The 25,879-nt window shown below is 45.8% G+C and overlaps 1 protein-coding gene across 1 annotated transcript in view; it reads right to left on the bottom strand.

Annotated features, from left to right (window-relative positions):
• LOC118402499 (mitogen-activated protein kinase kinase kinase 20-like) overlaps window positions 1–25,287 on the bottom strand; it is a 34,762-nt gene extending 9,475 nt beyond the window's left edge. Inside the window, exons 1-9 of the mRNA XM_052477408.1 lie at window positions 24,946–25,287; window positions 23,994–24,081; window positions 22,320–22,421; window positions 19,766–19,831; window positions 19,534–19,562; window positions 18,898–19,035; window positions 18,455–18,541; window positions 2,258–2,332; window positions 1,695–1,801 (exon numbers count right to left, since the gene is read on the bottom strand). Of these exons, the coding sequence (XP_052333368.1) occupies window positions 1,695–1,801; window positions 2,258–2,332; window positions 18,455–18,541; window positions 18,898–19,035; window positions 19,534–19,562; window positions 19,766–19,831; window positions 22,320–22,421; window positions 23,994–24,081; window positions 24,946–25,104 (851 nt within the window). The 5' untranslated portion in view covers window positions 25,105–25,287. The remainder of the gene's footprint in view (window positions 1–1,694; window positions 1,802–2,257; window positions 2,333–18,454; window positions 18,542–18,897; window positions 19,036–19,533; window positions 19,563–19,765; window positions 19,832–22,319; window positions 22,422–23,993; window positions 24,082–24,945) is intronic.
• Between the last annotated feature and the right edge of the window lie 592 nt (window positions 25,288–25,879).

The following is a 25,879-nucleotide window of genomic DNA, read 5'->3' as shown; positions in this document are numbered from 1 at the left end:
AGTTCTCATTTGCAACTGCGACCTAGCCAAGAGTTACACATGGAGTAAACAATTAACAAGTCAATAACACAGTAGGAAAAAAAGGGGGGGGGGGGTCTATATACATTGTGTGCAAAAGGCATGAGGAGGTAGGCGAATAATTAGAATTTTGCAGATTAACACTGGAGTGATACATGATCAGATGGTCATGTACAGGTAGAGATACTGGTGTGCAAAAGAGCAGAGAAGTAAATAAATAAAAACAGTATGGGGATGAGATAGGTAAAAATGGTTGGGCTATTTACCGATAGACGATGTACAGCTGCAGCGATCGGTTAGCTGCTCAGATAGCAGATGTTTGAAGTTGGTGAGGGAGATAAAAGTCTCCAACTTCACCGATTTTTGCAATTCGTTCCAGTCACAGGCAGCAGAGAACTGGAACGAAAGGCGGCCAAATGAGGTGTTGGCTTTAAGGATGATCAGTGAGATACACCTGCTGGAGCGCGTGCTACGGATGGGTGTTGCCATCGTGACCAGTGAACTGAGATAAGGCGGAGCTTTACCTAGCATGGACTTGTAGATGACCTGGAGCCAGTGGGTCTGGCGGCGAATATGTAGCGAGGGCCAGCCGACTAGAGCATACAAGTCGCAGTGGTGGGTGGTATAAGGTGCTTTAGTGACAAAACGGATGGCACTGTGATAAACTGCATCCAGTTTGCTGAGTAGAGTGTTGGAAGTAATTTTGTAGATGACATCGCCGAAGTCGAGGATCAGTAGGATAGTCAGTTTTACTAGGGTAAGTTTGGCGGCGTGAGTGAAGGAGGCTTTGTTGCGGAATAGAAAGCCGACTCTTGATTTGATTTTCGATTGGAGATGTTTGATATGAGTCTGGAAAGAGAGTTTACAGTCTAGCCAGACACCTAGGTACTTATAGATGTCCACATATTCAAGGTTGGAACCAGGGTGGTGATGCTGGTTAGGCAGCGAACGGTTGAAAAGCATGAATTTGGTTTTACTAGCGTTTAAGAGCAGTTGGAGGCCACGGAAGGAGTGTTGTATGGCATTGAAGCTCATTTGGAGGTTAGATAGCACAGTGTCCAAGGACGGGCCGGAAGTATATAGAATGGTGTCGTCTGCGTAGAGGTGGATCAGGGAATCGCCCGCAGCAAGAGTGACATCATTGAAATATACAGAGAAAAGAGTCGGCCCGAGAATTGAACCCTGTGATACCCCCATAGAGACTGGCAGAGGTCCGGACAACAGGCCCTCCGATTTCACACACTGAACTCTGTCTGCGAAGTAGTTGTTGAACCAGGCGAGGCAGTCATTTGAAAAACCAAGGCTATTGAGTTTGCCGATAAGAATACGGTGATTGACAGAGTCGAAAGCCTAGTGTCACCCCCTTTGAAGAGCGGGGATGACCGCGGCAGCTTTCCAATCTTTAGGCATCTCAGACGATACGACAGAGGTTGAACAGACTGGTAATAGGGGTTGCAACAATGGCGGCGGATAATTTTAGAAAGAGAGGGTCCAGATTGTCAAGCCCAGCTGATTTGTACGGGTCCAGGTTTTGCAGCTCTTTCAGAACATCTGCCATCTGGATTTGGGTGACGGAGAAGCTGGGGAGGCTCGGGCAACTAGTAGAGTTTAAACAATCCAGTCTCTGCTTACTGTACCACCTGAATTACACACACACATACATGCACACTGCGTACCTCCACTGGTCCTTGTTGTGTAGGAATGAGTTACACTGGTCTTGTAGTTTGCTGTCATTAGACATGGTCTCCAGAGTCCCCAACACCTGTTTAAACATTGGACGCTCCTAGAACCCCCGCACACACACACACACACACACACAATATCAAGTCAACACTGCAACTGCAGCTTTTTTTTATTTTTCAGCTAAGCCTAAAATCATCTAGTGTGCACATGAAGAAAATACTTTAGTATACTGTGGTAGGAATACTATAGTATTCACTGTCATGTTTTTGCAGACTTTACTGAAGTATTTACTGTAGTGTTTACTATAATATTTACTGTAGTGTTTACTGCAATATTTACTGTAGTGTTTTTGCAGACTTTACTGTAGTGTTTACTGTAGTGTTTTGGGGGACATTACTGTAGTATTTACGCACATTAGGACTGTATAAATAGTTCACGCTTCTGTAACAGTTCATAGTATGCCAGACTTCAAAGCCCAGGTTACTAAGTTCAGTACCAGCTGCTACATTGTCCAATCAGGCAATCAGAGTGGTAGCCCTGACCCTTGCCCTCTCACCTTTGGTTCAACCTGCCAGCATCTCTTCATCAGGTTAGCAAAGCTAGGCGGACAACTGGTGGGGATGGTCAGCCTCTGTAACAGACACACAGGAACCATATACAGTGGCTTGCGAAAGTATTCACCCCCCTTGGCATTTTTACCATTTGTTTGCCTCACAACCTGGAATGAAAATAGACTTTAGGGGGGTTAGTATAATTTGATTTACACAACATGCCTACCACTTTCAAGATGCAAAAAAACAAACCAGAAATAAGACCAAAAAAACAGAAAACTTGAACGTGCATAACTATTCACCCTCCAAAGTCAATACTTTGTACAGCCACCTTTTTCAGCAAATACAGCTGCAAGTCTCTTAGGGTATGTTTCTATAAGCTTGGCAGGTCTAGCCACTGGGATTCTTGCCAATTCTTCAAGGCAAAACTGCTCCAGCTCCTTCAAGTTGGATGGGTTCCTCTGATGTACCGCAATTTTAAGTCATACCACAGAATTGGATTGAGGTCTGGGCTTTGACAAAGCCATTCCAAGACATTTTAATGTTTCCCGTTAAACCACTCAAGTGTTGCTATAGCAGTATGCTTAGGGCCATTGTCCTGCTGGAAGGTGAACCTCCGTCCCAGTATCAAAACTCTGGTTGACCGAAACAGGTTTCCCTCAAGAATTTCTCTGTATTTAGCACCATCCATCCTTCCATCAATTCTGACCAGTTATCCAGTACCAGAGCCGATAAAAAACATCCCCACAGCATGATGCTGCCACCAATATGCTTCACTGTGGGGATGTTGTTCTCGGGGTGATGAGAGGTGTTGGGTTTGCACCAGACATAGCATTTTCCTTGATGGCCAAAAAGCTAAATTCTGTCTCATCTGACCAGAGTATCTTCTTCCATATGTTTGGGGAGTCTCCCATATGCCTTCTGGCGAACATCAAACATGTTTGCTCATTTTTTCTTTAAGCAATGGATTTTTTTCTGGCCACTCTTCCATAAAGCACAGCTCTGTGGAGTGTATGGCTTAAAGTGGTCCTATCTAGAGATACTCCAATCTCCGCTGTGGAGCTTTGCAGCTCCTTCAGGGTTATCTTTGGTCTCTTTGTTTCCTCCCTAATTAATGCCTGGTCCGTGAGTTTTGGTGGGCGGCCCTCTCTTGGCAGGTTGTGGTGCCATATTCTTTCCATTTTTGAATAATGGATTTAATGGTGCTCGTGGGATGTTCAAATTTACGGATATTTTTATAACCCAACCATGATCTGTACTTCTCCACAACTTTGTCCCTGACCTGTTTGGAGAGCTCCTTGGTCTTCATGGTGCCGCTTGCTTGGTGGTGCCCATTGCTTAATGGTGTTGCAGACTGGGGCCTTTCAGAACAGGTGTATATATACTGAGATCATGTGACATTTAGATTGCACAAAGGTAAACTTTATTGAACTAAGTATGTGACTTCTGAAGGTAATTGGTTGCACCAGATCTTATTGAGGGGCTTCATAGCATAGGGGGTGAATACTTATGCACGCACCACTTTTCCCTTTTTTAAACTATTTTTAAATTTCACTTCACCAATTTGGACTATTTTGTGTATGTCCATTTACATGAAATATAAATAAAAATCTATTTAAATTACAGGTTGTAATGCAACAAAATAGGAAAAACGCCAAGGGGAATGAATACTTTGCAAGGCACTGTACACTCATATGAACACATCTACATTATGAAGTAGGAAACCAAGGCAATGTTACAATTAAAGAAAACCCAATGCTCAGGCTCCAGTACAAAGCAAAAACAGGCAATAGGATACATCCACTGTAAGGGGCAAGGGGATAATATGGAAACAGTTATCTCTGGAGGGATTTAAAATTAAATAAATACATCTCTTTCTCTCACCACTATTGGACCCCATCCAAGAGCATACTGGGATACTCAGCATCTCTGTTCTCAGTTGTCTATACAGTGCAGCACAGTATTACTGGAATATACACACAGTTTAAACCCCCTTTCACACACCCACACACACACACACACACACACACACACACACACACACACACACACACACACACACACACACACACGCACGCATATAACCCCCTACACCGGTTTCCCAAACTCGGTTCTCGGGAACCCAAGGGGTGCACGTTTTGTTTTTTGCCCTAACACTACACAGCTGATTCAAATTATCAAAGCCTGATGATTAGTTGATTATTTGTATCAGCTGGGGTCCCGAGGACCGAGTTTGGGAAACTCTGGTGTAGGGGTTATATGCGTGTGTGTGTGTGTGTGGAAGGGGGTTTAAACTGAGGCCGGTACAGTGCCACTGACACGGCATGCTACCAAAGCCTGTGGGCTTGCTTTCACCTTGGCTAACATGAGTAAAACATTTAAACGTGTTAACCCTCGCAAAGCTGTCAGCCCAGACGGCAGAGCATGTGCAGACCAGCTGGCTGGTGTGTTTACGGACATATTCAATCAATCCCTATCCCAGTCTGGTGTACCCACATGTTTCAAGATGGCCATCATTGTTCCTGTTCCCAAGAAAGCTAAGGTAACTGAACTAAATGACTATCGCCCGTAGCACTCACTTCTGTTATCATGAAGTGCTTTGAGAGACCAGTCAATGATCATATCACCTCCACCCTACTTGTCACCCTAGACCCACTCCAACCCACTCCCGCCCCAATAAGTCCACAGATGACGCCATCACCATCACACTGCCCTAACCCACCTGGATAAGAGGAATATCTATGTAAGAATGTTGTTTATTGACTACAGCTCAACATTTAACACCAAAGTACCCTCCAAACTCATCATTAAGCTGGAGGCCCTGGGTCTCAACCCTGTCCTGTGCAACTGAGTCCTGGACTTTCTGACGGTCGCCCCCAGGTGGTTAGGATAGGTAACAACATCTTCACCTTAACAGATTCTCAACACTGGGGCCCCACAAGGGTGCATTCTCAGCCCTCCCCTGTACTCCCTATTCACCCATGACTGCATGGCCATGCACTCCTCCAACTCAATCATCAAGTTTGCAGACGACACTACAGTGGTAGGCTTGATTACCAACAACGATGAGACAGCCTACAGGGAGGAGGTGAGGGCCCTCGGAGTGTTGTGTCAGGAAAATAACCTCTCACTCAACGTCAACAAAACAAAGGAGATGATCGTGTACTTCAGGAAACAGCAGAGGGAGCAGCCCCCTATCCACATAGATGGGACAGTAGTAGAGAAGGCGGAAAGTTTGAAGTTCCTCGGCGTACACATCACAGACAAACTGAAATGGTCTTTTACAGATGCACAATCGAGAGCATCCTGTTGGGCTGTATCACCGCCTGGTACAGCAACTACTCAGCCCAGAACTGCAAGGCTCTCCAGAGGGTGGTTCGGTCTGCACAACGCATCATCGGGGGCAAACTACCTGCCAGGACACCTACACCACCCGATGTCACAGGAATGCCAAAAAGATCATCAAGGACAACAACCACCCGAGCCACTGCCTTTTCACCCCGCTATCATCCAGAAGGAGAGGTCAGTACAGGTGCGTCAAAGCGGGGACAGTGAGACTGAAAAACAGCTTCTATCTCAAGGCCATCAGACTGTCATCACTAACATTGAGTGGCTGCTGCCACTCAAGCAAACAGCTGGAGGCAGGGCTTTCTCCTAGAGAGCTCCATTTTTATGGAACGGTATGCCTACCCATGTCAGAGACGCAAACTCAGTCTCAACCTTTAAGTCTTTACTGAAGACTCATCTCTTCAGTGGGTCATACGATTGAGTGTAGTCTGGCCCAGGAGTGGGAAGGTGAACGGAAAGGCTCTGGAGCAACGAACCGCCCTAACTGTCTCTGCCTAGCCGGTTCCCCTCTTTCCACTGGGATTCTCTGCCTCTAACCCTATTACAGGGGCTGAGTCACTGGCTTGCTGGGGCTCTCTCATGCCGTCCCTGGAAGGGGTGCGTCACCTGAGTGGGTTGATTCACTTGATGTGGTCATCCTGTCTGGGTTGGCGCCCCCCCTTGGGTTGTGCCATGGCGGAGATCTTTGTGGGCTATACTCAGCCTTGTCTCAGGATGGTAAGTTGGTGGTTGAAGATATCCCTCTAGGGGTGTGGGGGCTGTGCTTCGGCAAAGTGGGTGGGGTTATATCCTTCCTGTTTGGCCCTGTCCGGGGGTGTCCTCGGATGGGGCCACAGTGTCTCCTGACCCCTCGTGTCTCAGCCGCCAGTATTCATGCTGCAGTAGTTTGTGTCGGGGGGCTAGGGTTATGTTGTTATATCTGGAGTACTTCTCCTGTCCTATTCGGTGTCCTGTGTGAATCTAAGTGTGCATTCTCTAATTCTCTCCTTCTCTCTTTCATTCTCTCTCTCGGAGGACCTGAGCCCTAGGACCATGCCCCAGGACTACCTGACATGATGACTCCTTGCTGTCCCCAGTCCACCTGGCCGTGCTGCTGCTCCAGTTTCAACTGTTCTGCCTTATTATTATTGGACCATGCTGGTCATTTATGAACATTTGAACATCTTGGCCATGTTCTGTTATAATCTCCACCCGGCACAGCCAGAAGAGGACTGGCCACCCCACATAGCGTGGTTCCTCTCTAGGTTTCTTCCAAGGTTTTGGCCTTTCTAGGGAGTTTTTCCTAGCCACCGTGCTTCTACACCTGCATTGCTTGCTGTTTGGGGTTTTAGGCTGGGTTTCTGTACAGCACTTTGAGATATCAGCTGATGTACGAAGGGCTATATAAATAAATGTGATTTTATTTTATTTGCTGCCAACATACATAATATCTTGCCACTTTAATACCTTTATTAAATCCATGTATTAAATGTATCACTAGTCACTTTAATAATGTCTACATATCCTACATTACTCTTCTCATATGTATTTAGTGTATACCATCTACTACATCTTGCCTATGCCGCACGGCCATCGCTCATCCATATATTTATATGTACATATTCTTATTCATCCCTTTACACTTGTGTGTATAAGGTAGTTTTTGTGAATTTGTTAGATTACTTGTTAGATATTACTGCATTGTCGGAACTAGAAGCACAAGCATTTCGCTACACTCGCATTAACATCTGCTAACCATGTGTGTGTGACAAATAAAATGTGATTTGATTTGAAACAAGGGTATGTTCCAGTAATAGTGAGCTGCACTCTATAGAGATCTGAGAACACAATTCCTGAGTGTCCCAGTATGCTCTTGGATGGGGTCCAATACACACACACACACACACACACACACACACACACACACACACACACACACACACACACACACACACACACACACACACACACACACACACACACACACACACACACAGTATAAACCCCCTACACACAGTATAAAGCCCCCTACAGCATAGTATACATGCCTTACAAGAGCAGAGAGCTGAGGTCAGCTCTAGAAATACTCCTTACCCTCCTCACAGCGGAAAGCATGAGAGCATCACATTGTTACTCCGGCTCTGTGTGTGTAACTTGTTCAGTGTGTGCATGTGTTTTATGCAGTGGTTAAATTACATAAGTAAAAATAAATTATGTCTAAGTGTTGGAGTGTGCCCCTGGCTATCCGTAAATGATGTCTGAGTGTTGGAGTGTGCCCCTGGCTATCTGTAAATGATGTCTGAGTGTTGGAGTGTGCCCCTGGCTATCCGTAAATGATGTCTGAGTGTTGGAGTGTGCCCCTGGCTATCCGTAAATGATGTCTGAGTGTTGGAGTGTGCCCCTGGCTATCTGTAAATGATGTCTGAGTGTTGGAGTGTGCCCCTGGCTATCTGTAAATGATGTCTTAGTGTTGGAGTGTGCCCCTGGCTATCTGTAAATGATGTCTGAGTGTTGTAGTGTGCCCCTGGCTATCCGTAAATGATGTCTGAGTGTTGGAGTGTGCCCCTGGCTATCTGTAAATGATGTCTGAGTGTTGGAGTGTGCCCCTGGCTATCTGTAAATTATGTCTTAGTGTTGGAGTGTGCCCCTGGCTATCTGTAAATGATGTTTGAGTGTTGGAGTGTGCCCCTGGCTATCTGTAAATGATGTCTGAGTGTTGGAGTGTGCCCCTGGCTATCTGTAAATGATGTCTGAGTGTTGGAGTGTGCCCCTGGCTATCTGTAAATGATGTCTGAGTGTTGGAGTGTGGCCCTGGCTATCTGTAAATGATGTCTGAGTTTTGGGGTGTGCCCCTGGCTATCTGTAAATGATGTCTGAGTGTTGGAGTGTGCCCCTGGCTATCTGTAAATGATGTCTGAGTGTTGGAGTGTGCCCCTGGCTATCTGTAAATGATGTCTGAGTGTTGGGGTGTGCCCCTGGCTATCTGTAAATGATGTCTAAGTGTTGGAGTGTGCCCCTGGCTAACTGTAAATGGTGTCTGAGTGTTGGAGTGTGCCCCTGGCTATCTGTAAATGATGTCTGAGTGTTGGAGTGTGCCCCTGGCTATCTGTAAATGATGTCTGAGTGTTGGAGTGTGCCCCTGGCTATCTGTAAATGATGTCTGAGTATTGGAGTGTGCCCCTGGCTATCTGTAAATGATGTCTGCGTGTTGGAGTGTGCCCCTGGCCTTCTGTAAATGATGTCTGAGTGTTGGAGTGTGCCCCTGGCTATCTGTAAATGATGTCTGAGTGTTGGAGTGTGCCCCTGGCTATCTGTAAATGATGTCTGAGTGTTGGAGTGTGCCCCTGGCTATCTGTAAATGATGTCTGAGTGTTGTAGTGTGCCCCTGGCTATCTGTAAATGATGTCTGAGTGTTGGAGTGTGTCCCTGGCTATCTGTAAATGATGTCTGAGTGTTGGAGTGTGCCCCTGGCCATCTGTAAATGATGTCTGAGTGTTGGAGTGTGCCCCTGGCTATCTGTAAATGATGTCTGAGTGTTGGAGTGTGCCCCTGGCTATCTGTAAATAATGTCTGAGTGTTGGAGTGTGCCCCTGGCTATCTGTAAATGATGTCTGAGTGTTGGGGTGTGCCCCTGGCTATCTGTAAATGATGTCTGAGTGTTGGAGTGTGCCCCTGGCTATCTGTAAATGATGTCTGAGTGTTGGAGTGTGCCCCTGGCTATCTGTAAATGATGTCTGAGTGTTGGAGTGTGCCCCTGGCTATCTGTAAATTATGTATGAGTGTTGGAGTGTGCCCCTGGCTATCTGTAAATGATGTGTGAGTGTTGGAGTGTGGCCTTGGCTATCTGTAAATTATGTCTGAGTGTTGGAGTGTGCCCCTGGCTATCTGTAAATGATGTCTGAGTGTTGGAGTGTGCCCCTGGCTATCTGTAAATGATGTCTGAGTGTTGGAGTGTGCCCCTGGCTATCTGTAAATGATGTCTGAGGGTTGGAGTGTGCCCCTGGCTATCTGTAAATGATGTCTGAGTGTTGGAGTGTGCCCCTGGCAATCTGTAAATTATGTATGAGTGTTGTAGTGTGCCCCTGGCTATCTGTAAATGATGTCTGAGTGTTGGAGTGTGGCCCTGGCTATCTGTAAATGATGTCTGAGTGTTGGAGTGTGGCCCTGGCTATCTGTAAATGATGTCTGAGTGTTGTAGTGTGGCCCTGGCTATCTGTAAATGATGTCTGAGTGTTGGAGTGTGGCCCTGGCTATCTGTAAATGATGTCTGAGTGTTGGAGTGTGCCCCTGGCTATCTGTAAATTATGTCTGAGTGTTGGAGTGTGCCCCTGGCCTTCTGTAAATGATGTCTGAGTGTTGGAGTGTGCCCCTGGCTATCTGTAAATGATGTCTGAGTGTTGGAGTGTGCCCCTGGCTATCTGTAAATTATGTCTGAGTGTTGGAGTGTGCCCCTGGCTATCTGTAAATGATGTATGAGTGTTGGAGTGTGCCCCTGGCTATCTGTAAATGATGTATGAGTGTTGGAGTGTGCCCCTGGCTATCTGTAAATTATGTCTGAGTGTTGGGGTGTGCCCCTGGCTATCTGTAAATTATGTATGAGTGTTGGAGTGTGCCCCTGGCTATCTGTAAATGGTGTCTGAGTGTTGGAGTGTGCCCCTGGCTATCTGTAAATGATGTCTGAGTGTTGGAGTGTGCCCCTGGCTATCTGTAAATGATGTCTGAGTGTTGGAGTGTGCCCCTGGCTATCTGTAAATTATGTCTGAGTATTGGAGTGTGCCCCTGGCTATCTGTAAATGATGTCTGCGTGTTGGAGTGTGCCCCTGGCCTTCTGTAAATGATGTCTGAGTGTTGGAGTGTGCCCCTGGCTATCTGTAAATGATGTCTGAGTGTTGGAGTGTGCCCCTGGCTATCTGTAAATGATGTCTGAGTGTTGGAGTGTGCCCCTGGCTATCTGTAAATGATGTCTGAGTGTTGTAGTGTGCCCCTGGCTATCTGTAAATGATGTCTGAGTGTTGGAGTGTGCCCCTGGCTATCTGTAAATGATGTCTGAGTGTTGGAGTGTGCCCCTGGCCTTCTGTAAATGATGTCTGAGTGTTGGAGTGTGCCCCTGGCTATCTGTAAATGATGTATGAGTGTTGGAGTGTGCCCCTGGCTATCTGTAAATGATGTATGAGTGTTGGAGTGTGCCCCTGGCTATCTGTAAATGATGTCTGAGTGTTGGGGTGTGCCCCTGGCTATCTGTAAATGATGTCTGAGTGTTGGAGTGTGCCCCTGGCTATCTGTAAATGATGTCTGAGTGTTGGAGTGTGCCCCTGGCTATCTGTAAATGATGTCTGAGTGTTGGAGTGTGCCCCTGGCTATCTGTAAATTATGTATGAGTGTTGGAGTGTGCCCCTGGCTATCTGTAAATGATGTGTGAGTGTTGGAGTGTGGCCCTGGCTATCTGTAAATTATGTCTGAGTGTTGGAGTGTGCCCCTGGCTATCTGTAAATGATGTCTGAGTGTTGGAGTGTGCCCCTTGCTATCTGTAAATGATGTCTGAGTGTTGGAGTGTGCCCCTGGCTATCTGTAAATGATGTCTGAGGGTTGGAGTGTGCCCCTGGCTATCTGTAAATGATGTCTGAGTGTTGGAGTGTGCCCCTGGCAATCTGTAAATTATATATGAGTGTTGTAGTGTGCCCCTGGCTATCTGTAAATGATGTCTGAGTGTTGGAGTGTGGCCCTGGCTATCTGTAAATGATGTCTGAGTGTTGGAGTGTGGCCCTGGCTATCTGTAAATGATGTCTGAGTGTTGTAGTGTGGCCCTGGCTATCTGTAAATGATGTCTGAGTGTTGGAGTGTGGCCCTGGCTATCTGTAAATGATGTCTGAGTGTTGGAGTGTGCCCCTGGCTATCTGTAAATTATGTCTGAGTGTTGGAGTGTGCCCCTGGCCTTCTGTAAATGATGTCTGAGTGTTGGAGTGTGCCCCTGGCTATCTGTAAATGATGTCTGAGTGTTGGAGTGTGGCCCTGGCTATCTGTAAATGATGTCTGAGTGTTGGAGTGTGCCCCTGGCTATCTGTAAATGATGTATGAGTGTTGGAGTGTGCCCCTGGCTATCTGTAAATGATGTATGAGTGTTGGAGTGTGCCCCTGGCTATCTGTAAATTATGTCTGAGTGTTGGGGTGTGCCCCTGGCTATCTGTAAATTATGTATGAGTGTTGGAGTGTGCCCCTGGCTATCTGTAAATGATGTCTGAGTGTTGGAGTGTGCCCCTTGCTATCTGTAAATGATGTCTGAGTGTTGGAGTGTGGCCCTGGCTATCTGTAAATGATGTCTGAGTGTTGTAGTGTGCCCCTGGCTATCTGTAAATTATGTCTGAGTGTTGGAGTGTGCCCCTGGCTATCTGTAAATGATGTGTGAGTGTTGGAGTGTGGCCCTGGCTATCTGTAAATGATGTATGAGTGTTGGAGTGTGCCCCTGGCTATCTGTAAATGATGTATGAGTGTTGGAGTGTGCCCCTGGCTATCTGTAAATGATGTCTGAGGGTTGGAGTGTGCGCCTGGCTATCTGTAAATGATGTCTGAGTGTTGGAGTGTGCCCCTGGCTATCTGTGAATGATGTATGAGTGTTGTAGTGTGCCCCTGGCTATCTGTAAATGATGTCTGAGTGTTGGAGTGTGGCCCTGGCTATCTGTAAATGATGTCTGAGTGTTGGAGTGTGGCCTTGGCTATCTGTAAATGATGTCTGAGTGTTGTAGTGTGGCCCTGGCTATCTGTAAATGATGTCTGAGTGTTGGAGTGTGGCCCTGGCTATCTGTAAATGATGTCTGAGTGTTGTAGTGTGCCCCTGGCTATCTGTAAATGATGTCTGAGTGTTGGAGTGTGGCCCTGGCTATCTGTAAATGATTTCTGAGAGTTGGAGTGTGCCCCTGGCTATCTGTAAATGATGTATGAGTGTTGGAGTGTGCCCCTGGCTATCTGTAAATGATGTCTGAGTGTTGGAGTGTGGCCCTGGCTATCTGTAAATGATGTCTGAGTGTTGTAGTGTGGCCCTGGCTATCTGTAAATGATGTCTGAGTGTTGGAGTGTGCCCCTGGCTATCTGTAAATGATGTCTGAGTGTTGGAGTGTGCCCCTGGCTATCTGTAAATGATGTCTGAGTGTTGGAGTGTGCCCTGGCTATCTGTAAATTATGTCTGAGTGTTGGAGTGTGCCCCTGGCTATCTGTAAATGATGTATGAGTGTTGTAGAGTGCCCTGGCTATCTGTAAATGATGTCTGAGTGTTGGAGTGTCCCCCTGGCTATCTGTAAATGATGTCTGAGTGTTGGAGTGTGCCCTGGCTATCTGTAAATGATGTCTGAGGGTTGGAGTGTACCCCTGGCTATCTGTAAATGATGTCTGAGTGTTGGAGTGTGCCCCTGGCTATCTGTAAATGATGTCTGAGTGTTGGAGTGTGGCCCTGGCTATCTGTAAATTATGTCTGAGTGTTGTAGTGTGCCCCTGGCTATCTGTAAATGATGTCTGAGTGTTGGAGTGTGGCCCTGGCTATCTGTAAATGATGTCTGAGTGTTGGAGTGTGCCCCTGGCTATCTGTAAATGATGTCTGAGTGTTGGAGTGTGCCCCTGGCTATCTGTAAATGATGTCTGAGTGTTGGAGTGTGCCCCTGACTATCTGTAAATGATGTCTGAGTGTTGGAGTGTGCCCCTGGCTATCTGTAAATGATGTCTGAGTGTTGGAGTGTGGCCTTGGCTATCTGTAAATGATGTCTGAGTGTTGGAGTGTGGCCTTGGCTAACTGTAAATGATGTCTGAGTGTTGGAGTGTGCCCCTGACTATCTGTAAATGATGTCTGAGTGTTGGAGTGTGCCCCTGACTATCTGTAAATGATGTCTGAGTGTTGGAGTGTGCCCCTGGCTATCTGTAAATGATGTCTGAGTGTTGGAGTGTGGCCCTGGCTATCTGTAAATGATGTCTGAGTGTTGGAGTGTGCCCCTGACTATCTGTAAATGATGTCTGAGTGTTGGAGTGTGCCCCTGGCTATCTGTAAATGATGTCTGAGTGTTGGAGTGTGGCCTTGGCTATCTGTAAATGATGTCTGAGTGTTGGAGTGTGGCCTTGGCTAACTGTAAATGATGTCTGAGTGTTGGAGTGTGCCCCTGACTATCTGTAAATTATGTCTGAGTGTTGGAGTGTGCCCCTGACTATCTGTAAATGATGTCTGAGTGTTGGAGTGTGCCCCTGGCTATCTGTAAATGATGTCTGAGTGTTGGAGAGTGCCCCTGGCTATCTGTAAATGATGTCTGAGTGTTGGAGTGTGGCCTTGGCTATCTGTAAATGATGTCTGAGTGTTGTAGTGTGGCCCTGGCTATCTGTAAATGATGTCTGAGTGTTGGAGTGTGGCCCTGGCTATCTGTAAATGATGTCTGAGTGTTGTAGTGTGCCCCTGGCTATCTGTAAATGATGTCTGAGTGTTGGAGTGTGGCCCTGGCTATCTGTAAATGATTTCTGAGAGTTGGAGTGTGCCCCTGGCTATCTGTAAATGATGTATGAGTGTTGGAGTGTGCCCCTGGCTATCTGTAAATGATGTCTGAGTGTTGGAGTGTGGCCCTGGCTATCTGTAAATGATGTCTGAGTGTTGTAGTGTGGCCCTGGCTATCTGTAAATGATGTCTGAGTGTTGGAGTGTGCCCCTGGCTATCTGTAAATGATGTCTGAGTGTTGGAGTGTGCCCCTGGCTATCTGTAAATGATGTCTGAGTGTTGGAGTGTGCCCCTGGCTATCTGTAAATTATGTCTGAGTGTTGGAGTGTGCCCCTGGCTATCTGTAAATGATGTATGAGTGTTGTAGAGTGCCCCTGGCTATCTGTAAATGATGTCTGAGTGTTGGAGTGTGCCCCTGGCTATCTGTAAATGATGTCTGAGTGTTGGAGTGTGCCCCTGGCTATCTGTAAATGATGTCTGAGGGTTGGAGTGTACCCCTGGCTATCTGTAAATGATGTCTGAGTGTTGGAGTGTGGCCCTGGCTATCTGTAAATTATGTCTGAGTGTTGTAGTGTGCCCCTGGCTATCTGTAAATGATGTCTGAGTGTTGGAGTGTGGCCCTGGCTATCTGTAAATGATGTCTGAGTGTTGGAGTGTGCCCCTGGCTATCTGTAAATGATGTCTGAGTGTTGGAGTGTGCCCCTGGCTATCTGTAAATGATGTCTGAGTGTTGGAGTGTGCCCTGACTATCTGTAAATGATGTCTGAGTGTTGGAGTGTGCCCCTGGCTATCTGTAAATGATGTCTGAGTGTTGGAGTGTGGCCTTGGCTATCTGTAAATGATGTCTGAGTGTTGGAGTGTGGCCTTGGCTAACTGTAAATGATGTCTGAGTGTTGGAGTGTGCCCCTGACTATCTGTAAATGATGTCTGAGTGTTGGAGTGTGCCCCTGACTATCTGTAAATGATGTCTGAGTGTTGGAGTGTGCCCCTGGCTATCTGTAAATGATGTCTGAGTGTTGGAGTGTGGCCCTGGCTATCTGTAAAAGATGTCTGAGTGTTGGAGTGTGCCCCTGACTATCTGTAAATGATGTCTGAGTGTTGGAGTGTGCCCCTGGCTATCTGTAAATGATGTCTGAGTGTTGGAGTGTGGCCTTGGCTATCTGTAAATGATGTCTGAGTGTTGGAGTGTGGCCTTGGCTAACTGTAAATGATGTCTGAGTGTTGGAGTGTGCCCCTGACTATCTGTAAATTATGTCTGAGTGTTGGAGTGTGCCCCTGACTATCTGTAAATGATGTCTGAGTGTTGGAGTGTGCCCCTGGCTATCTGTAAATGATGTCTGAGTGTTGGAGAGTGCCCCTGGCTATCTGTAAATGATGTCTGAGTGTTGGAGTGTGCCCCTGACTATCTGTAAATGATGTCTGAGTGTTGGAGTGTGCCCCTGGCTATCTGTAAATGATGTCTGAGTGTTGGAGTGTGGCCCTGGCTATCTGTAAATGATGTCTGAGTGTTGGAGTGTGCCCCTGACTATCTGTAAATGATGTCTGAGTGTTGGAGTGTGCCCCTGGCTATCTGTAAATGATGTCTGAGTGTTGGAGTGTGGCCTTGGCTATCTGTAAATGATGTCTGAGTGTTGGAGTGTGGCCTTGGCTAACTGTAAATGATGTCTGAGTGTTGGAGTGTGCCCCTGACTATCTGTAAATTATGTCTGAGTGTTGGAGTGTGCCCCTGACTATCTGTAAATGATGTCTGAGTGTTGGAGTGTGCCCCTGGCTATCTGTAAATGATGTCTGAGTGTTGGAGAGTGCCCCTGGCTATCTGTAAATGATGTCTGAGTGTTGGAGTGTGGCCTTGGCTATCTGTAAATGATGTCTGAGTGTTGTAGTGTGGCCCTGGCTATCTGTAAATGATGTCTGAGTGTTGGAGTGTGGCCCTGGCTATCTGTAAATGATGTCTGAGTGTTGTAGTGTGCCCCTGGCTATCTGTAAATGATGTCTGAGTGTTGGAGTGTGGCCCTGGCTATCTGTAAATGATTTCTGAGAGTTGGAGTGTGCCCTGGCTATCTGTAAATGATGTATGAGTGTTGGAGTGTGCCCTGGCTATCTGTAAATGATGTCTGAGTGTTGGAGTGTGGCCCTGGCTATCTGTAAATGATGTCTGAGTGTTGTAGTGTGGCCCTGGCTATCTGTAAATGATGTCTGAGTGTTGGAGTGTGCCCCTGGCTATCTGTAAATGATGTCTGAGTGTTGGAGTGTGCCCCTGGCTATCTGTAAATGATGTCTGAGTGTTGGAGTGTGCCCCTGGCTATCTGTAAATTATGTCTGAGTGTTGGAGTGTGCCCCTGGCTATCTGTAAATGATGTATGAGTGTTGTAGAGTGCCCCTGGCTATCTGTAAATGATGTCTGAGTGTTGGAGTGTGCCCCTGGCTATCTGTAAATTATGTCTGAGTGTTGGAGTGTGCCCCTGGCTATCTGTAAATGATGTATGAGTGTTGTAGAGTGCCCCTGGCTATCTGTAAATGATGTCTGAGTGTTGGAGTGTGCCCCTGGCTATCTGTAAATGATGTCTGAGTGTTGGAGTGTGCCCCTGGCTATCTGTAAATGATGTCTGAGGGTTGGAGTGTACCCCTGGCTATCTGTAAATGATGTCTGAGTGTTGGAGTGTGCCCCTGGCTATCTGTAAATGATGTCTGAGTGTTGGAGTGTGGCCCTGGCTATCTGTAAATTATGTCTGAGTGTTGTAGTGTGCCCCTGGCTATCTGTAAATGATGTCTGAGTGTTGGAGTGTGGCCCTGGCTATCTGTAAATGATGTCTGAGTGTTGGAGTGTGCCCCTGGCTATCTGTAAATGATGTCTGAGTGTTGGAGTGTGCCCCTGGCTATCTGTAAATGATGTCTGAGTGTTGGAGTGTGCCCCTGACTATCTGTAAATGATGTCTGAGTGTTGGAGTGTGCCCCTGGCTATCTGTAAATGATGTCTGAGTGTTGGAGTGTGGCCTTGGCTATCTGTAAATGATGTCTGAGTGTTGGAGTGTGGCCTTGGCTAACTGTAAATGATGTCTGAGTGTTGGAGTGTGCCCCTGACTATCTGTAAATGATGTCTGAGTGTTGGAGTGTGCCCCTGACTATCTGTAAATGATGTCTGAGTGTTGGAGTGTGCCCCTGGCTATCTGTAAATGATGTCTGAGTGTTGGAGTGTGGCCCTGGCTATCTGTAAATGATGTCTGAGTGTTGGAGTGTGCCCCTGACTATCTGTAAATGATGTCTGAGTGTTGGAGTGTGCCCCTGGCTATCTGTAAATGATGTCTGAGTGTTGGAGTGTGGCCTTGGCTATCTGTAAATGATGTCTGAGTGTTGGAGTGTGGCCTTGGCTAACTGTAAATGATGTCTGAGTGTTGGAGTGTGCCCCTGACTATCTGTAAATTATGTCTGAGTGTTGGAGTGTGCCCCTGACTATCTGTAAATGATGTCTGAGTGTTGGAGTGTGCCCCTGGCTATCTGTAAATGATGTCTGAGTGTTGGAGAGTGCCCCTGGCTATCTGTAAATGATGTCTGAGTGTTGGAGTGTGCCCCTGGCTATCTGTAAATTATGTCTGAGTGTTGGAGTGTGCCCCTGGCTATCTGTAAATGATGTCTGAGTGTTGGAGTGTGCCCCTGACTATCTGTAAATGATGTCTGAGTGTTGGAGTGTTCCCCTGGCTATCTGTAAATGATGTCTGAGTGTTGGAGTGTGCCCCTGGCTATCTGTAAATGATGTCTGAGTGTTGGAGTGTGCCCCTGGCTATCTGTAAATGATGTCTGAGTGTTGGAGTGTGGCCTTGGCTAACTGTAAATGATGTCTGAGTGTTGAAGTGTGCCCCTGACTATCTGTAAATTATGTCTGAGTGTTGGAGTGTGCCCCTGACTATCTGTAAATGATGTCTGAGTGTTGGAGTGTGCCCCTGGCTATCTGTAAATGATGTCTGAGTGTTGGAGTGTGGCCCTGGCTATCTGTAAATGATGTCTGAGTTTTGGAGTGTGCCCCTGACTATTTGTAAATGATGTCTGAGTGTTGGAGTGTGCCCCTGGCTATCTGTAAATGATGTCTGAGTGTTGGAGTGTGCCCCTGACTATCCGTAAATGAAAAAAAATGGTGCCGTCTGGTTTGTTTAATATAGGGAATTTGAAATGATTTATACTTTTTCTTTCAATACTCATTCATAGTTAAGCAATTACATTTACTGAGTGACTTTCACTTTCACTTGAGTCATTTTCCATTAAGGTATCTTTACTTCTACTCAAGTATGACAATTGGGTACTTTTTCCACCACTGGTTTTATGTTTGATTCTATGTATGACTGTCTTGTATTTGCAAGTGAATCTGAGCCCCTTGAAGCTCTTAACTAATCATAAATCAGAACAATGTGTCTTGGTGTACCTCTTGTTTCTCCACCACCAGCCAAGCCACCTGCAGCCCCTCGAAGCCTTTGAAGGGAACCTCCCGTGTCAGCATTTCCCATAGCACCTGGTAACACACACACACGACCGCGTACACACACATGAGCACACACACGAGCGCACACACACACACAAGAGCGCACACACACAAACGAGCGCACACACACACACAAGAGCGCACACACACACACACACGAGCGCACACACACACACACACATGACCGCACACACACACACGAGCGCACACACACACGAGCGCACACACACATGACCGCACACACACACGAGCGCACACACACACACGAGCGCACACAGACACAAGATGATATGCCAGATGTTTTTGCAGTGAAGATTTTGCCGAAAGACCACTTGAGGTTGAACATACAGTATCAGACTCCTCCCCTCCCACACAGACACACTCACCACTCCGTAGGAGAATGTATCACAGGTCTCTGATACAGGTAGGCTCTGTATGACTTCTGGGGCCATCCAGGGGAAGGTGCCCACCACTGTCATGTGGGTGGTGTGGGACTGGAACTTAGACGCTCCAAAATCACAGATCTGACAACAGACCAGAGAGAGAGCATTGGGACACTTAACTACAACATTATTTTTTATTTGACTTTTATTTAACCAGGTAGGCTAGTTGAAAACAAGTTCTCATTTACAACTGCGACCTGACCAAGATAAAGCGAAGCAGTTCGACAAATGGACATGAGTTACACATGGAATAAACAAACATACAGTCAATAACACAATAGAGAGAGTCTATATACAGTGTGTGTAAATGAAGTAGGATAAGGGGGGTGAGGCAATAAATAGGCTATAGTGGCGAAATTATTACAGTATGGCAAATGAAACACTGGGGTGATAGATGTGCAGAAGATGTGTGTGCAAGTAGCGGTCCTGGGGTGCAAAGGAGCAAAATAAATCATATAAATAACAATATGGTGATGAAGTAGTTGGATGGGATATTTACAGATTGGCTCTGTACAGGTAAAGTAATAAAGGATGTATAAGTGAAAACACAATAATTGTCAGACACCCTACTGTATGTACCTTGAGCACCTTGTCTGCTGTCAGTACCACTGTAGTAGGAACAGAGATAAAGGTCAGTCCACAAGAGGATCCACTTCTCATCATTATGCCATTCCTCACTATCAAACTATAATCCATTCATCCTGATTGGTTTACAATGGAAGGTTATTATGTAGCAGTAGCAGTGAGAGAAATGTTGGATTTCCTGGCGGGTAAATACGTTTGGTTGCAGATTGTGTGTGCAGTTGGTTACCGTTTCGTGACTTGAGGTCTCTGTGAATGACTTTGACTGGGGCTTCCGAATGAAGATAGTGCATTCCTATTGGACAGAAACATTAAACATCCTGAGCCACGGACCAATGACAGACCAACAAAATGTAAACAACTCTGCTCGACAATGGCTACCCGTCTCCAAACAAGTCACTGATCCTCACACCAGAGAAGAATGTGCTCCTGTTGCACTCAGCCAGCTAACTTTGATAAATAACCAGAAATAACTGTTGACTTTCTGATTCATTAAGAAAGCTAAACATATACACTGAGTGTACAAAACATTAGGAACACCTTCCTAATATTATGTTGCACCCCCTTTTGCACTCAGAACATCCTCAATTCGTCAGGGCAGGGACTCTACTAGGTGTCGAAAGCGTTCCACAGGGATGCTGGCCAATGTTGACTCCAAAGATTCCCACAGTTGTGTGAAGTGGGCTGAATGTTCTTTGGGTGGTGGATCATTCTTGATACACAAGGAAACCGTTGAGTGTGAAAAACCCAGCAGCGTTGCAGTTCTTGGCTTAAAAAAACATTAATGGATTGGCATCCCGTCAATGGGATAGTTGTAAATCATTCAGCGCGTTATGTCAAGATAGCAGATTTTAGAGTAACTACAACTGTCTGTACATAGAAGTGTCTTACATCGGCTGAATGCTTACGTTCTTGTTAATGTAACTCCACTGTCTAATTTACAGTAGCTATTACTGCGGGGAAAAATCCCATGCTATTGTTTGGATGATAAATCAGAGCAAGATTTCAGAATGTAAGTAGAACATTTCACCTTCAGAGGTGAATTTATCAAACCAATTGCAGTGAAAAAAACTGTTTTGTTAGGAGTTCTCCTCAAACGGTCCCAGAGATAACATGAAGTGTCATTTTGTTAGATAAAATCCTTTTTAATTTCCTAAAAAGGTCCATATATTTCATGCACGATCGATTTTGTATTTCCACTGTTCAATTTGCAAAGAAAGGAATCTGTGAAAATCTCACCTTAAACGTTGTTTCAACGAGTCAAATCACGTTCATATCTATTACTCAGAGATCCTAGACGGTAACAAGACTTCACTATTTCATTAGGGGTGTAGTATATCCTATAGGACACCATATTTGGTCAGAGAGCGATGCCTTCATGGCACACCGATGAAGCGGGCGGCCATCACTTGAACGACTATCTTTGTCAAATAAGCACCAATTGGGGTCAAACAAAGCTAGCTAGATAGCCAATGAGCTGGGCTTTATGGGAGCATCCGGAAACAATGTATATGTCATAAAATGTAACTTTTCATCTTGAACGACAGCATGCCTCTTCATTTTGGACAAAAATTGTAAGGATATTATGAAGTTATGAAAACTTCTTGTTTTGTTTTGTATTAGTAGCCATTATAATATGGCTACTAATACTTGGAAAGCTAAATCAAAATCCAAGTATGCAGATTTGACGATATTCTTGCAGAAAAATGGAATATGAATGCGAATGTCTCCTTTACGATTTACCCAAATGTACCTGGGGACTTTACACTAAAAGTCTTGAGGATCAGTCATACTCCAAGTTATCCATCTGAAACTTTGCACATACACTGCTGCCATCTTGTGGACACTATTGGAATTACAACCAGAGTGATGGCTATAACAGTGACCTTTCTCTTGCATTTCAAAGATGGCGGTAAAAAAACACAGGCTGGTTTTGTCATTGTATTTTCTTCTACCAGATCTATTGTGTTATATTCTCCTACATTCAATTCACATTTCCTTCAAAGTGTTTCCTTTCAAATTGCTTCAGGGCCTGAGCTACAGGCAGTTAGATTTGGGTATGTCATTTAGGTGAAAATTGACAAAAAGGGTGCTATCCCTATTAAACCTGGCACCTACTACCACACCCCGTTCAAAGGCATCGGAATCTTTTGTCTTTCCCATTCACACTCTGAATTGCACACATACACAATCCATTGTTTCAAGGCTTAAAAATCATTATTTAACCTGTCTGTCTCCTCCCCTTCATCTACACAGATTGATGTGGATTTAACAACTGACATCAATAAGGGATCATAGCATTCACCTGTATTCACCTGGTCAGTATATGTCATGGAAAGAGCAGTTCCTGATGTGTTGTAAGCTCAGTGTATAGGCTATGTGTTTTTGGTTGTTGAGTCAATTAGACCCTGCACGTTTCAAGCTTATCTTTCTAATAAATGAAAAGTTATTTCAGAAAATACAGGCAAGCTAGCTGGCTAACTCATGGATCCTGTTTCGTAGTTTCCCCTCAGGAAGACAGAACTCAACCAGTTTATTTAGCTAAGGGTGCTCTAGAGTCGAGACTTGGTGGAACTAGAATACTAAGCGTAGTCTGGGACAGTGGTTCTCTAACCTCTGCAGACATTTCACAATGTTGTTGTAGCTCTGAACTAGCTATCCTGATTCACCTATTCAAGGGCTTGATGAGTTGAATCCGGTGTGCTCACTCTGGAATAGATCAAATCCATAGAAGCACTGTTCTGGGAGCAGGGAAACATGTTTAAAAGTATGTCTGTCTTCACCTTTGGCTATCTCCATGGCCCAGGTCATGATCTGTTCCATGTCCATCTCCTGACTCTGCTCACTGGACAGGTACTCATACAGAGAACCTCCGCCTGCATACTCTGGAGAGGAAATACAATTATGTGTTTTTAAAAAACAAAAATAATGTACACCTCCGTTCAAAACTTTAGGCTCACTTAGAAATGTCCTTGTTTTTGAAAGAAAAGCACGTTTTTTTGTCCATTTAAAATAACATCAAATTGATCAGAAATACAGTGTAGACATTGTTAATGTTGTAAATGACTATTGTAGCTGTAAACGGCTGAATTTTAATGGAATATCTACACAGGCATACAGCGGCCCATTATCAGCAACCATCACTCCTGTGTTCCAATAGCAGGTTATGTTAGGTAATCCAAGTTTATCATTTTAAAAGGAGACCAGCATCCCGGAGTCGCCTCTTCACTGTTGACATTGAGACTGGTGTTTTCAGGTACTATTTAATGAAGCTGCCAGTTGAGGACTTGTGAGGCATCTGTTTCTCAAACTAGAGAGTCTGCTGTACTTGTCCTTTTGCTCAGTTGTGCACCAGGTCCTCCCACTCCTCTGTCTATTCTAATTTCTCGCATGGAATAGCCTTCATTTCTCAGAACAAGCATAGACTGATGAGTTTCTGTCCATTTTGAGCCTGTAATCGAATCCACAAATGCTGATGCTCCAGATACTCAACAAGTCTACGGAAGGCCAGTTTTATTGCTTCTTTAATCAGAACAACAGTTTTCAGCTGTGCTAATTGCAAAATGGTTTTCTAATGATCAATTCGCCTTTAAAATGATAAACTTGGAATTGCTAACACAAGGTACCATTGGAACACAGGAGTGATGGTTGCTAATAATGGGCCTCTGTACGCCTATGTAGACGTTCCATTAAAAATCAGCCGTTTCCAGCTACAACATTAACGATGTCTACACATCGTATTTCTGATCAATTTGATGTAATGTTAATGGACAAACATGTTGCTTTTCTTTCAAAAACCAGGACATTTCCAAGTGACTGTATTTCTGCAACTCAAGACACTTTGTAAGAACCGTACAGTACAGTGTAGAATAAACACACACAACACACACACACACACACACACACACACACACACACACACACACACACACACACACACACACACACACACACACACACACACACACACACACACACACACACACACACACACACACACACACACACACACACACACACACACACAGAGAACAGGGGTTGAGATCGTCCAACAGTCTTCCTACTGTCACTCACAACCTGAACTCATAACGACTTGAGAAACGTCAAACATAGCTTAGCACCTCAGGCTCACACACACACTTGGTAGTGTGTTCTGTAAGTCATTATAATGGGCAGTGCTGTCACAGAGCTTATGTCCTGCCAGGAAATACAACTCACAGTCTGTGGCCTAAACATTGATCCTCAACCTGTTGTGGTTCCATATCCATTGGCGAGTGTATGAGGAAAATACACACACACACACACACACACACACACACACACACACACACACACACACACACACACACACACACACACACACACACACACACACACACACACACACACACACACACACACACACACACACACACACACACACACACACACACACACACACACACACACACACTGACCTGTGATGATTCCATAGTTGGGGGACTCCAGTACGGCTCCATAGAACTGAATGATGTTCTTATGACTGAGAATACTCAGAATCTCAGCCTAGAGGGGGGAGACAGCATGAGTGTGTACTGTATGCATCACAGGAGGCTGCGGAGGGGATTATGGCTCGTAATAGTGACTGGAACGGAAGGAATGGAATGGTATCAAACACATGGAGCCACTGTGTTTGATGTGTTCAATAACATTCCATTTATTCTGTTCCAGCCATTATTATGAGCATGTTTTCCCTGATAAGGTGCCACCAGCTGCCTGTGGTGTGCACAGTATATACTTACTATAGGTGTACTGTATATGCAAAGGATATTGATCACTATGATATAAGCGATCTGAGGGATGTACACAATGTTTTTCTGCTATGCATGTCTGTACCGTATTCACTTTTTCACACTCTAAGGTTAGGGTCAGAGAGGGAACAGGAGAGGGAACAGGGAACGGAACAGGCGAGGGAAGAGGAGAGGGAACAGGGAACAGGACAGGGAACAGGAGAGGGAACAGGGAACGGAACAGGCGAGGGAGCAGGGAACAGGCGAGGGAAGAGGAGAGGGAACAGGGAACAGGAGAGGGAAGAGGAGAGGGAACAGGGAACAGGAGAGGGAACATGGAACAGGAGAGGGAAGAGGAGAGGGGACAGGAGAGGGAACAGGAGAGGGAACAGGGAACAGGAGATGGAACAGGAGAGGGAACAAGGAACAGGAGAGGGAAGAGGGAACAGGAGAGGGAACAGGAGAGGGAACAGGAGAGGGAACACAGAACAGGAGATGGCACAGGAGAGGGAACAGGGAACAGGAGAGGGAACAGGGAACAGGAGAGGAAACAGGAGAGGGGACAGGGAACAGGGAACAGGAGAGGGGACAGGGAACAGGAGAGGGAACATGGGACAGGAGAGGGAAGTGTGTCTCCTACCTCAGTCTCAATCTTGAGTAGTTTCTTCACAGCGACCTCTTTATCCTGAGATATCCAGTGTGCTCGGTACACAGTCCCAAAGCTGCCCCCTCCACAGTTCTCATAGAACCGCAGGTCCTCATGTTTTATCTGGACAAACGAGGCACCCAGAGACGACATGGCTGACACGCACTCGAAGACAGCCGCTCTGAGTAAACAGAGCAATCTGAGAGGGGAGGGAACAGAGAGAGAGAGGGAAAGGGTCTGAGAGAGGGAGAGAAAGTTTAATCACACTCACCCGATAGCAGAATGGACTCAGAGAACGAGAGAGCAGAGAGCAGAGAACGAGAGACAGCAGACAGAGAGAGAAAGAGAGCAGTCAGAGCGAGAAAGAGAGCAGACAGAGAGAGAGAAAGAGCAGAGAGAGAAAGAGAGCAGACAGAGAGAAAGAGAGAGAGAGAGAGAAAGAGAGCGAGAGAGAGAGAGAGAGAGAGAGAGAGAGAGAGAGAGAGAGAGAGAGAGAGAGAGAGAGAGAGAGAGAGAGAGAGAGCGATGGAGTGTGTAAGTGTGTGTGTTTGTTAATCACATTCTGCTCCCTACCTGTTATCCCCTTTCCCAGTCAGTATATGTGGTGTTTGTTAATCACATTCTGCTCCCTACCTGTTATCCCCTTTCCCAGTCAGTATATGTGGTGTTTGTTAATCACATTCTGCTCCCTGCCTGTTATCCCCTTTCCCAGTCAGTATATGTGGTGTTTGTTAATCACATTCTGCTCCCTACCTGTTATCCCCTTTCCCAGTCAGTATATGTGGTGTTTGTTAATCACATTCTGCTCCCTGCCGGTTATCCCCTTTCCCAGTCAGTATATGTGGTGTTTGTTAATCACATTCTGCTCCCGGCCTGTTATCCCCTTTCCCAGTCAGTATATGTGGTGTTTGTTAATCACATTCTGCTC

This window comes from Oncorhynchus keta, chromosome 23 (genome assembly GCF_023373465.1).
Source record: "Oncorhynchus keta strain PuntledgeMale-10-30-2019 chromosome 23, Oket_V2, whole genome shotgun sequence".
Classification (NCBI taxonomy): domain Eukaryota; kingdom Metazoa; phylum Chordata; class Actinopteri; order Salmoniformes; family Salmonidae; genus Oncorhynchus; species Oncorhynchus keta.
The sequence above is the reverse complement of the archived record's forward strand: the minus strand, read 5'-3'. Positions and strand labels throughout refer to the sequence as shown.